This window comes from Eptatretus burgeri, chromosome 3 (genome assembly GCF_056783735.1).
Source record: "Eptatretus burgeri isolate ZD-2024b chromosome 3, Ebu_testis_v1, whole genome shotgun sequence".
Classification (NCBI taxonomy): domain Eukaryota; kingdom Metazoa; phylum Chordata; class Myxini; order Myxiniformes; family Myxinidae; genus Eptatretus; species Eptatretus burgeri.
Genome location: NC_140963.1, coordinates 82,957,417 through 82,970,770, shown reverse-complemented (window position 1 = coordinate 82,970,770; position 13,354 = coordinate 82,957,417). Strand labels below are relative to the sequence as shown.

The window sequence follows — 13,354 nt, the reverse complement described above, 5'->3', positions numbered from 1 at the left end:
TTGTGTTTGTGGAAGATCAAGTGTAGTGACGTGGCGGTTGCTCTGCAGGCGGCTCCAATCCATCGCTTCTGTGGGCTTTAGGGGAACTCCAAGGTTTCCCAAGAGGACCAAGAGCCAAAGAACAATGGCCGTTGTCCGTAGTATCTCTACTGCGATGTCAGAGGAAGCGACAAGGTGTGGAGCAGAGCGGTTAACATGCAGTTCACTTTTCAAAAACTTAACCCATTCATCGAGCACAGCACCAGATCTCTAACCTGGATTATTTCCACTGTGCTTGGATTTCTATCACAGTACTGCTTCCTCCTATTTTCCTAATGAAGCCCCCAATAAACTCCAGGCCGAAATCTCCTGGGGCGATCACGCAGCAATCATGACTTACAATGTTGGGTGCATGCTTGCGTGAGCGTGAATACTGATTGTTCGCATGCGTCTATGTTGGCATGTGCATGGTAATAAACCAACAGAGACAAACAGGAGTTAAGAAAACACAGCAACACATAAGGAAAGAGTCAGCGCAAACATGGAAATGCACAAATAACACATCATTAACTTGCTCATTGTGGCACGTTCAAAATCAATGCCCCTCATTACAGGATATTTATTAAACAACCTTGTATTAAATTCCTAATACATCCCCCCAACTCTCCCAATCAATGAATTGCAATAATTGCTGCTGAGGTTCATGGCTTCCTGTCACATGGTATGCACCATTGGCAAAATGGTCGAGTTAAAATTTCAATTGATGAGCTCCAAAAAAGAAAATCAACAAACAACCAAATCCATCAATCCATCACATAGTTTGTGGGAATTTAAACAACACAATATTGGTAATGGCACTCAAGAGTGAGAGAGATAAATGTCTTCCTCAGGGCATTGTGGGTAGCACAAATCTACATGCGACATGCATGTCGTTACTTGACCTTGTACCAAAGGTTATCAAATGCCTCTTGGCAAAGAAACAAGTACTACTCTTCAACTGAACATCATCATCATCATCATCGTAATCATCATCATCATCATCATCATCATGTACCATGCCATATGCAGTGTTGATACTGTTGAAGCAGTTACTTTATGCTAAAATCCTGGTCAGGTCGCCACTCCGACTCAGGAAGTCAGACCAGGAATTAGGAATTAAGCCAGGGTGCCGGTGATAACTCACCCATTCTTCGTGAAGGACATCTTCTTCTTTAACGGCCACTATTATTCCCACTTGTGGAATTGGCCGGGGAAAGCTTGGCTCACGTCTTTCACAAACCGGCTGCCCCGTGAAGACTAGGCGAGCTAACGCCGGCACCATGGCCAAATTCCAAAGTCCTGCCCCAACTACTTTGTTGAACATCAGGCCAGACATTCGATAAAGTAGTTGGGGCAGGAATTTGAAGTCTGGCCATGGTGCCGGCGATAACTCGCCTACTCTTTGCCAAAGATACAATGGCATTTTGAATGTCCAACAACTAATGCCGGCAGACGGGACGTCCGCTTAACGTCCATCCGAGGGACGGCACACACATTGATGAATCACCCTGCCTGTGAAACACCGGGATGACAGCTTATAGCTGGGTCAGAATGTGAGCCCAGGCTAGACAGCATCGAGGGGAGTGTGTGCACCTCTGGGCAAACGAAAAATCATCTCAACGAATATTGCCATCTCATTTACAGTCCCCTCTTGCTCTTGTAGTTCTTATATGTTTAATCAATACCATTAGACATCGTTGTCTATCTGCAATGTTTCTGCACAGATTCCCATTTACACATGGTGCCAAGTTTCTCTCGCTCGAGATGTTCATCTCAGCAGCGAAAACACCCTCGTCGGTTCTGCGACGGCTTACGGTCTGTGCTGGGAAAGGCATCATACATGGAGCTGCTTTTAATAAGGCAAGCCAATCTGCTTGCGATTATTACGTGGGCAGAGTTTGAAATCCAAAAATCACAAGCTAAATTCCAATTGTGCAGCTTTCCGACAACACAATTCAACATGCTCAGCCCAAAACCTCCCAAGAAATTAATCCCTTGTCCTCTGATGTGGTTTCCTGGTGCGTATTCGGCCAATCTAGTCCCTTTTCCCACTTCAGTTCCAGTGTGCAGAAGCAAGGCATATCATAGAGGTATATAGTGCCATTACATGCACTGATTCTCAACTAACTACGAACTCTACATACAAGGACTGCTCACCATAAACACAAGTGCAAGTTAACCGAAAGCTCAGAATATTCTTGTGGTTATCAATATCAGACAGTCCTACGTGTAGAGCAAGACTGTGCACAGAGGAGATCCATGGGGGTCCTTTGCTGAACTACATAAAGCCAATGACACTGCGACGAAGTGGCGCTCATCGCTCGTTAAAGTGTCAGAAGAAGAAATATGCACCGATACATCTGTCGTGATGTTTGCATGACTGCGTGCACGCCCAATGTCCATCACCTCGTCATGTGGCATTAAACACACGTTTTCCTGCTCCATAAAATCAAAAGCTTAGATGAGTATAAATATGGAAAAGCTTCCTCTGTGGGGAACAAACTGGGAAAATGCCCAGGCAATGGGAATAGGAGGCTGGGGGTGATGTTAAAAGGTCAATCAGGCTAGGGTTAACACAACTAGGAAGTCTCTGTGGCCCGCCATACAAACAATACAAAAATATAAAATTGAAACTTCCTGCCATGGAGCCTCAGCCAAAGTTAAATTTGCGAAATTCGGAACAGACCTTTGTTTGGTCCAGGTCTGCAGCTCATGCAGCATTTGGCTTGATTACAAAGAATTATTACATTGGCCGGTGCAGGCAATTGGACTTTCCAAACAGTTTCCACAAAACATCAGCAGCTTTTTAAACCAGATACAACGCAGCGATATGATAAACATGGTTTACACAAACAAAGCTGTTTCAACAGATAGCTCAGTGATTTTGTCATTACATTTTGGTCACATTTTACATTCCTGTCCACACATGGTCTAAAAAGTTCAACAGTCCAGAGAGCATGAGGAACTGACATGGTATTTTCACTTCTAAGCTTACAAAACCATATTAATGGCATTTGCTGTCAACGAGCACCTCAAAGTAAGACCACATGGAGTCTAAATTTTTAGCACTGCAGCCACATAAGGGTGACAAGCACAGAGTGAGCCAGGCGGTGCTTACGAGTTGCCTTGGAAGGAAAACGTCTTCCTGCCGACAAAGGGTCAGAGATACAACGCCACCAGCTTGAACCGCACGCAGAACGGAAACCACCTCCTCTTGACTCTTCCCAACCACCTCTTCATCGTTCACCTGAGAAGGTGAGAGTGGGGGAGGAGTCGTGTTGTTGGGGTTGAGGACAAAGGGGTGGTGGGTGCAGGAGAAAACAGGGGTGGTAACGGAAAGGAATGCTTCGGGGGGGAAAGGGTATACCGGGGTTAGAATGGCACCCCTCAGAGTGAGAACATCTAATCAGCAGGAGCGCAGGCACTCATATGGGACAGAGAAAAACAAGAAGGGCGATGACCCGCTTGTGTGTTCAGTGACAATGTGGTATGTGATTGTTCAGGGAAGGCTCCAGCCTGGAATAATTTGAGTCTATTCACCTGCCTTCAAGGAAATTGCTCATTCAAAAATGGAGTCGTGTCGAGACGGAATGATGAAGAGGTTGAATGACGCAGAGGCTGAACGAAGCAGAAGTCAAACAACGGAGAGGCCGAATTACATAAAGGCCGACCAAAGCAGAGGCAGACAACGCAGGGCAGAATGATTCAGAGGCCGAACGACGTAGAGGCCGAATGACAGAGAGACCGAACAATGGAGAGGCTAAACGACGCAGGAGCCAAGTAATGTAAAGACTGAAAGATGTACTTTGGGCTGTTTTTCAAGACACATGCACCACTGTAACATTGTGATCGAGATACACAAAGAATGCTCTATGAGGCTCAATTCAACCAAAATTTACGATGGACAAACTCACAAAGAACTGTCAATAATAATAATTTCCTTTCGGAATTTTAATTTGGTTTTATCAATTCCGGTTTGGAAAGAACACTTCCCAGCAAAAATCCCTCCGGCATGCCCTGTCAGAATATCTGCTCTGGTTCCATGTTTCAGGGCAGGTTGAAGTATATTGTAAAGGGGGCACCGTGCCGTCACATCTCATTATTACTGCTCTCCGAACATTAATAAACTACAGGCACCATTTGTCCTCACAAACTGGCAGCAAACTATTAAAGTGAGCTATCATCAAGGAAAGCTAGGCCTGCACTTGACAGGCATCTTGGTTGTATCTTCAGTAAAAGTTAACAGTGCTAGCAGTAGTTGATGAGGTGTCCATCACCGCAGACTCCCAGCCATGCACATCGCTCTGGTCTTCCAGGCCAGAGTGAGCATTTCTCCTTATGCAGCTCTATAAATGCTAGATGAGTAGGTGCAGTGAGGGTACAAACATACATCACGACTGGACAGTTCCCACCCGGCACATACTGAGCAAATAAAGGCATCGATATCAGCACGGGGCCGATGTGCGAGCCGCATCAACCTTAAGTAGCAGATCACCGGGCCTCATCCGTCCATCCACGATGGCTGCCCCCCGAGGAAGCACGTTCTTGATGTATACCGGGTTCTGCTCACCAATAGGCCCATCCTTTGTGGCGATTGTGAAGCCGAGGCCGTCGGACCCTGCACACGAGCATCCATTGTTTTGAGTACCCTCCGGGCCTTGTAAACCGGGCACAGCTGGGTTGCCAGCAGAAGGCAAGATCATTTTTAAATGTCTTATGGTCCCTTGAGGACTGATTCATGGTGATTAGTACAAAAAGATGTTCATGGGAAAGTGAATCAACTGAAAACTACATTAAAAAGACCATTGTTTCAACATCAAGCAAAATAAATGCCTTCGGACACAGACTGAGAAGCTACTGCAGAAAAGAACCTTAAGTAATATTTTTCTAAATTTACAATCAGATTTATATTTTACATCCAGTATATCAAAACCTTTAATCATATTGAACAAGCTCCTCACCAGACCCCGCCGAGATCATGTCAAGTGACAGGTCATATGACAAAGATGCGCCAATTGAAGGAAATCCTGGTTTATCTCAGTTATCGTGTAAATCATCAGCAGTTGAGAGTATAAGGAGATCTGGATTAATGGCAAAACCCACCAGGACCGGAGTGGTGGAAATTTGCCACAAATGAGATGTTCTTTTTTTAAAAAACAATCTCTCAGTTTTGTTTTTGAGTGATCCCAACGGATAATGCAAATGAATATCCACAGTGTGTAACTGGATATTGTTCCAGTAACCTACTAGGGCCCTACTGGTTAAATGACTATCCCGGGTTGAACTGCATAGCTGGAGGATGTCCATCTCCCCCTCTCCATTGACTCTGCCGATCTGAAGGACCGTTGTTGATTCGGTCAGTTAGTCAATTACTCAGGTCAATTAATCATTTTCATTGTAATTCTTGACTATTGGTGAAAAAAATGGGTTGTTCTTGTTGTTTGGATTGTCTGCTTTGGTTGTACGCATTGTTGTTGTTCAAATTGTTGTTCAAGTTTTGTGTCGAAGTGGAGTACACGTTGACAAAATTATTCAGACTGTGTGTGTGTGTGTGTGTGTGTGTGTGTGTGTGTGTGTGTGTGTGTGTGTGTGTCTCCTTTTCTTGGAAGTCCTGACATGTGAATGCTGTATTGAAGAATCGATGGGATTTGCCCACAAAAAGGCCCATTGTGTAAGGACTGTGGAGTTATCCTGTTATCATGACATTCACTGTGATGTAGAGCTGCAATGAAGATAACTACGTGGATTTCCAAGCACAACATCATATTGCATTTCCAATACCGTGCCACTCAAACATTATAACAACAAACGTACATTCATGTGCATTTTCAACACCACAGGACAAGCAAACAAGCCTTTTGTTATGAATTTGAAATGTACAATCACTACGTTTTATTAAATATTTAAGCAGTATAACCAACTGAGGAGTGGGATGGGGGGGGGGGCACAATGACAGCAGGGTTGGTGACAAAACAAGAGACTGTGTGTGTGTGTGTGTGTGATTAGTGGAATAAGGGATGTGGGGAAGAATGAGGAAGACACAGTTATCTTGCACTTTTGCTTTGTTTCACCAATGACATGGATTAGTTATATCAATGGCAACATAATTTGCACATCCGATCACCTGACCAGTCACGTGACACGTTTTGCATGGAAAATACAGCTCACCTGAATGAGCATTATTTGATAATCACAACAGTTCCTCATGATGGCTCTGGAATAAGAAAATATTGTTTCCTAATTGAAGTGCATTAAACTTCCTTTGCACTCCACAAGCATAAATCACCCTTGGCCTGGGGAAAACAAAACCAAAAATTTAAGAGTTTCTACCCAAAATTCCAATGTCCACCATTCAGCTGTAATTATAAGAGCTTAAATCAACAACCTATCTCATGTAGGGAAAAATCTAGTCAAGCACACACACACATGCACGCAAACTGTACATGCACACGCATACGCTAGCACCTTTGTGGAGCCGAAGGGACATTCTCTTGCGAAAGCTTCTTGTGGCTGGTCCGAGTGATAATGGGGTTCCTGGTTTGCGTGGCCCGGGGAGGGTCTGTATTGCTGGACTGGATGACTGCTGTGGAGAGGTCGGTTCTGAGGTGGATCTCAATCTTGTCTCATCCAATTCACACAAAGATCTGGCAAACATCAAACATAATGGGATAAAAATACACGACAAAGTATTTGGAAGCAAAAACCTTTTTAAACCTTGATGCCAGTTACCATCATTGAACAATAACACAGAACATTGTCCATGAGCCTCGACCAGCTTGAATAAGGAAGTCCAACTCCACAGCCTACCTCTGTGTAGGTGGCGATGCCGACCGGCCTGGACTGCGGCGGCCAAATCCCAGACGAGGCGGTAATGAAGCCCGATAATGAGCCAGCTTGTTTGCTGGAACCACCTGCAGAACCATGGGTCCTGCCCGCATTGCGCTCAAGAACACCTGCTGGGATCTTCAGGAGAATGAGAGCGTGTTCAGGTTCGGAGGTCGAGGAAACTTGCTACTGACTGTGCAACACGTTACACTTTGTGCTCGAGCCTCATATATAGAAAAGATAATTAGAATCCACGACATAGTCGACTGGAGGGGCTACCGGCGCTGCCTGTGGGAGAGGAGTGGGGGAGGGGGCTTACCAGCATAGACCGGCTGTGTGAGCTTTTCCCAACGGTGGTTTTGGGACATGCTGGACATTGAAAAGCTATGGAGTTCTTGGACTCATGGTGGTTACCTTTTGCCTGCGGGCCGGCAGCAGCCCTGCCTAACCCCATATCCCAATACAGACTTTATATCAGTCTTTGGTTGCCTCAACACAGAGGTCAAGGCCAACGTGTGGTAGCTGAAAACCTTGCCCAGCTTCTGAAGTACCGACTCCCAAAAGTAGGGTCCTTTAGGTGCAATGGTTCGGCCATGTAACAATAATGTACAAACCCACAAACAAACACACAAACACTTGAAAATATTGATATAAATATAAATATAAAAATAAGCCTCGAAGAACTTCATTGTTTATTTCTAGCAGTTTTTGTTGTTCCGCATCCCATTATCTGGGGCATAAGGTCATCCATAACCGCATCATGAATGTTTCCCCACTTGAAAAATTCTGGACATGCCACTACTCAACTACAGGACACTGCCGAAGCAGCTCTGAATCAAGACAGGAACCTAGAAAGAATATTGGCATACAACGGCTGACTTTTCAAAAGGTACATAAGATATTTAACATCCACAAGCAAATGCTAACAGGCAAGACAGACAGATTAATTTCCCAGGAGAAGGATTTGGTACCCGGAAGCGAATCCAGGATTCTTTTTTCTTTTTCAGGGATGGTTTACTCAGGCATGTAGAGCTTGACAGCCTTGGCGAATCCATGGCATCTGGGGAGGTCTGGAGGGGATGGCTGACCCTTCCCTCCAGAAGCTAAGATTTTTACAGAAATAGGTTAGATTAGCTGTAGTGAGGTTCTCCAAGTTTAACTTAAGAGTTAAAGTCGTTCAGGCTTTCACAACCTTTTGTGGTTGGAGAGGATCCAGAAAATGCTGCCTTTTGCTGTGATGCTTTGCAAAATTTTTATGTAAGACTCAGAGAAATCCTACTATCAGTATCATCGTTGGTTTGGTGACATTAAAAGACCCTTGACAGTGTATAGTGATTGTGCAATGATATATCACATGACCATCACAACATAATATATTGTCACACCATCCCAGCCACTGCTGTGGTAGCCCCACTGCCAGGTGCTGACAATTGGTGATTCATAGCATCTGCCATTTGGAAATAATTAAAGACTGGAAGGTCATTGTCATTGTCATGAGATTCACGTGCACTGGGTGAACCTTCCCAAATAAACTGCTAATGTCACCTCTCTGGAAAACTCCAGGGTGACAATATACACTCAGGCCAAGAATCAAACACAGATAAGACAGTTCAAAGGTTAGTGTGCTACTTCTGAGCTATCCTGATAATCCATAATACGAGCAATCATGCCTTCCAACTCCCTTTGACAATTCATTTTCAAAATAAATTGTAAAAGGAATTCATAGAGACATAAACACATCAAAGCAGACTTGTTTAAACGTCATGTCACAACTGTGACCTGCAAAATCCTCTGTCCCACTCCAGTCTATTCCGCATCCCCTCACAGGTCATTTGAGGGAAATTAAAACAATGGTACCAACTATGACTACAACTACAACAATGATGAGCACATGACCACCACCATCACCACCACTACTACTACTACTTCTACTACAACTACTACTTGTGGCCTCAATTATTCCCACCTTCTTGTGAGGTTGGCCAGCAAGGCTTTTGTCCCAAAACTTTCATGAACCAGCTGGCAAGGCATGATATTCGACTGAAGAAGGAAGGAATTTGTAATTTGTTCAGGGTGAGGGTGAAAACTCATCTACTCTGCAAAAGACACTGTGGGATATTTAATGTCCAACAACGAAGGTTTATGCCTGGTGTTGGCTTAATGGCTAGAGTGGTGGGCTTGGGATGCCAGGGTCCTGAGTTCAAATCCTGTTTGGCTGTTAAATCAATATCAGGTGGGGTGGGGTCGACTCAGCCTGTCATCCTTCTTAGGTCAGCAAAAATGAGTACCAGCTTGCTGGTATCCTGCGTCGGAGTGGCGACCGGTACAGGATTGTGCCCAATAGCCCAAGAGACTGCTTAGGCAGCACCAACGCTCTGCACATCCATACAAATGGACGGATATAACTAATGTTTGGAGATGGGACACCCAGCTTCGCATCCATCTATGGGTCCACACTCTCAATGATGCAATGTCCTGCCAGTGAAGCACCAATCTAACAGTTTACATTTGGTTCAGGAATCAATCCCATGCCAGTGGTAGTACATCGTGATGATGTTGAAGTGAAAGTGCACCATCTCTGTACCACCCTCTTGGACTATTAAAATAATTGATGTGATGAGACAAAAATGACAATGTGCCAAAGTGACATTGAGTGTTACAAAACAGCATGATGAGCAAAGTGAAGAGAAAAATCCCAATGTCCAGATAAAAGAGGTAGAGGAAGAAGTCAAAAGGCCAAAGGTTCCAAACATACTGCTCAAATGTATTATCCAGAAGGCTGGTGTCATTAACGCAGACGATGCAATCTCCTGAGTCAAACCATCCTTCCTTCTCAGCCCTGCTGCCCTTGGAGAGGCTCCTCACATGGAGGCCCAGGTTCCTGCAACAGGCCGACAACAAATTTATTCATCTCCATTGGTAAAGTGAAACAACTTTAGTGTTCCTCTTTCGAAAGAAAACAACAAAAATCAAATGCCAAAGACTCTCAGAGCAATGACCACACTTTCTTTGCTTTTATGATAAACTTGTAACATTACACGTGGTTTTTCAAACCGTGCCTCTGAGAGTTCAGGGCCTGAATCGGACTCGTGTGGCATGTGCTGGTAATCTACAAACTCCAGATGCCGCCTCCTTTAACCCACGTCAAACTCTTTCTTGATGCACATATCGACAATTTTCTGGCCAGGAACACTGCGGACCATCTCGGGAGTCAATCTTTCATTTGCCAAAACAGATTTTGATCAAAAGCCAAATGCAAAAAGAAAAGGTATCAGCTGTAATTGCGCCATAAATAAATAAGGGCTTTTATTAATCATCCACTTCGTGTTTTTAGCTGTTGTCACCAAAGCGACATGATTAATGGTGAATGAGACAAAAGGGCTATGCAAAAGTAACAGTTACATGACATACCACAATTCACAACTAACCGCTTTTGGATAGAATTTCACCCAAGGCAAGATTTTTTTTGAGGCCGAACCTCCACGGGTAGTCCATCATTGCAATCTCCACCACAGGTGCCTGCCAGAATACCCACGGCTCACCATGGCGCAAGACAGGCCTCGTGAGAGGAGGAAGAGCCATGGGGATGGGAAAAGGCCACGCGGATCCCCAGCCTGCATCGCAATGAAGAATGGCTTCATTCGAAATTACATGGTCCCACTGGTGAAGGTTGCATTGCTAAATCAGGAGGGGGAACCAGATCCGTGGGTTCACTTTTCAAAATTATCCTGATCTCTTCCAGGCTTGTTATTTGTCAACTCCCAAATTGCATCCCTTCGACCCCTCCCACTCCTTTCTGAAGTTCTTTTTTGATACAAGGAAAGAAATGAGTCAACTACAGTAAGTGGACAAGCATCGCATGTGGACGAGACCAGTTGGAGCAGCCAAATTACACCACTCTCAAGGTCGTTATTGAGCCACCTGGGCTTTTACCAACATTATAACACTGAAAAGGCCATACTCCTGAAACCAACTCGAGTTCCTGAAGCTTATCATACAAATCATTAATACTACTGCCTTCACTGGCTTTGAACACAACTTCGAGGATGCCAGTCCAATGTCCTCAATTCCAAATTAAGATTCACAATGTCAATCACGAAACGTAGAATATCGGTGGAAAACAAAATTCATTACCAATCATGTCTCTGAGCCTTGATGGCATCTGCAGCTAAAACTCTTACTTTGTGAGCACAGCTGTTTGCAATCGAGAGAAATCGTTGAATATTAATAGAGTCGGTGAATGATACTAATACGAAGATCGACATAACTTCCGATGAAGAGATGCATGTGTGGTGTAAATCAATTAGAGGAACGAAACAAACCTTTTGGCTCTGCTGCCAAAGTGAACAATATGCATGCCCAGCGGTTCACTGCCGGTCTCCACAGTAATCGTGCGCACCATCTCACTGCGGTACAGAAGGGTATATGAACAGAGCTGGTTAGTTATCCATCCATCAAGTGGTAAATCCAGCAAGCAATGGGCACCAGTCTCGCTCGGCACCAACCATCCCTTTAACAGTTCACACGACAGTCTCCTCTCCCAAATTAAAGACAATTTCAATGGTTTGGTGAGCGAAAGTATCATCAAGTGTCCCACGATGGCCGGCACGGAGCGGGGAGCCAAGAGGATGTTTCCGGAGAAATGTGATCAAACTGCCACTCATTCTCAGTGGCAGAAGGTTCTGTACCGTAGAGAAGAGGAGCCCTCATCTGCGCTGTCCTGCTCCGGAGTACAATACTCCTGAACACAAAACAAAAGAGGAGAATGTGACGGTAAGCGTCACTGTACAATCGAGAACAACAGGCAATCATTTATACTTAGCGTGTGCATCGGCCACCGCTTAGCCTTTCATACAAACCATTTTGGCAGTCAAAGCAATGAATTCAAAAATGCAACTCTTAAACACAAGATGGCCAGCGGCGATTCGGTGCGATATTGGCCCAGGTTGAAACGGAAACATTTCAAAGAGTGCAAATGCTCTACAACGAAACATATACACGCCATTGTATATCAACCCCTGTTGAGTTACTAATTGTGAAAATGAAAGTGAACAAAAGAGGATGCGAGGTGAGCGATAAAAACAAAATGCCTTCGTCGGCTCTGGTGTTGTGGACGTGAGAGACCCGAGGGTCCTTCACCGTCTCACTTAAAAGTGCAGCTCGTAATGACAGAGCAGGTAACTCACACTATGTCCAGCAGCACTCACTGCACAAATGAGTTTAGGAGATGAGTTTGCGGATCGGACCCTTCCTGAAGTTTGGGTTCCATCGCTTGAGAGGACCTGCGGGGCCAGACCTAGAAACAGACAAACCGCTTTGTACATCTTCATGTACACACCTCATCTCTACATCACATAAAGTTTGCTCCCCGATGATCCGAATAAGTTTTCATCAAATACTTCGCATGGACTTCGTGATATAATCAGCTCAACAGGAACAGATGCTATTCTGCTGTTATTCCTATAACTTGGTGGTCTGTCCGTCCAACGTGCTTAATAATCATAGTTATAGGCATGTTGGGAATAGTTCACAATGCAAAACAGAGGAATGTGTTGCGTTGAGGTTTGGGCCTACTCATACACACAGGCCAAGCACAAAATCAGTATCCATGATCTCCATATGTTCCGTTCTGTTCCGGAATGCCCTCGGCCTGTTCAGATTTCTCCATGCAGACAGTGTTTGGTTTCTCATCTCCTTTGTTATATTTGTGTCTAATTATTTGTCACCAAATGAAGATAGAGCATTCCGTTCAGCAATCTTCCACTCGCATCCTACACAGTCTTCCATATTGGCACAACTCCCCCACTGTGTGTGTTCTATAAAGTTTTGCAACTTTTCTTTGAACTGGAAGAACCTTTAACCAGTTTGCTCATGTTCGCATTTTGTGAGACGCTCAGAGGGAAAGCAGAAAAGGTTTCAGTCAATGAGTGATCATCGTAATGCACGGAGGAAATAGCAAATGGCAGATCTCTTGGGTTTGTGCAGCATAATGGTGGGTATTGCTGTGAAACATTTGTGGATAACAAAAGACCTGCGGGAAGAATCACGATCTCAAGGGTGGGATGAAATGAAGCGGAAGAGTGCGGGGTTGCGGTGATGCAGATGGAGAGAAATTGTGACCGTTTCGGTCAATACGAGATTGTAAGGTTCATAAAGCGGTGCGAACGGAAAATTAAAATGAGCAATCGAGTCATGCTGCTGAGGATAAGGGAGGATGATCTGAGTGAAGATGAAGGGGAAGTTGACGTGGAAGAAGTGGAGGAACAAGCAACTGATGCTGATGTGGAACAAAAGGAAAAGTCGAGATTGAAAAGAGGAATAAAGGAGGAAAAAAGTAAATAACAGTAGTCCGGCAGGATGGTGCGAAGGTAGCGCACTTACTTCTGGGCTGTGTAGTCTGTGTCAATTCATTCACAAACCAACTGGTCAGGCCTGATGTTCGACAGAGGGCGATTTGGGCAGGAATCCGTAATTTGTTCATGGTGCCAGAGATAAATCACACACTCTTCAG

At 44.6% G+C, this 13,354-nt stretch overlaps 1 protein-coding gene across 6 annotated transcripts in view; it reads right to left on the bottom strand.

Annotated features, from left to right (window-relative positions):
• The window catches only part of LOC147030323 (partitioning defective 3 homolog B-like), a 178,696-nt gene that overhangs the window by 81,015 nt on the left and 84,327 nt on the right, over window positions 1-13,354 (bottom strand). For all 6 annotated transcript variants that reach the window (XR_015056311.1, XM_085874248.1, XM_085874247.1 and 3 more), the window contains 8 exons: window positions 12,030-12,139; window positions 11,532-11,584; window positions 11,166-11,249; window positions 9,599-9,724; window positions 6,826-6,981; window positions 6,484-6,662; window positions 4,497-4,636; window positions 3,137-3,265 (listed from right to left, as the gene is read on the bottom strand). Coding sequence is in view for 5 of the 6 variants with exons in the window: in XM_085874248.1 (XP_085730374.1) it covers window positions 3,137-3,265; window positions 4,497-4,636; window positions 6,484-6,662; window positions 6,826-6,981; window positions 9,599-9,724; window positions 11,166-11,249; window positions 11,532-11,584; window positions 12,030-12,139 (977 nt within the window). In the remaining variant the exon portion in view is untranslated. The remainder of the gene's footprint in view (window positions 1-3,136; window positions 3,266-4,496; window positions 4,637-6,483; window positions 6,663-6,825; window positions 6,982-9,598; window positions 9,725-11,165; window positions 11,250-11,531; window positions 11,585-12,029; window positions 12,140-13,354) is intronic.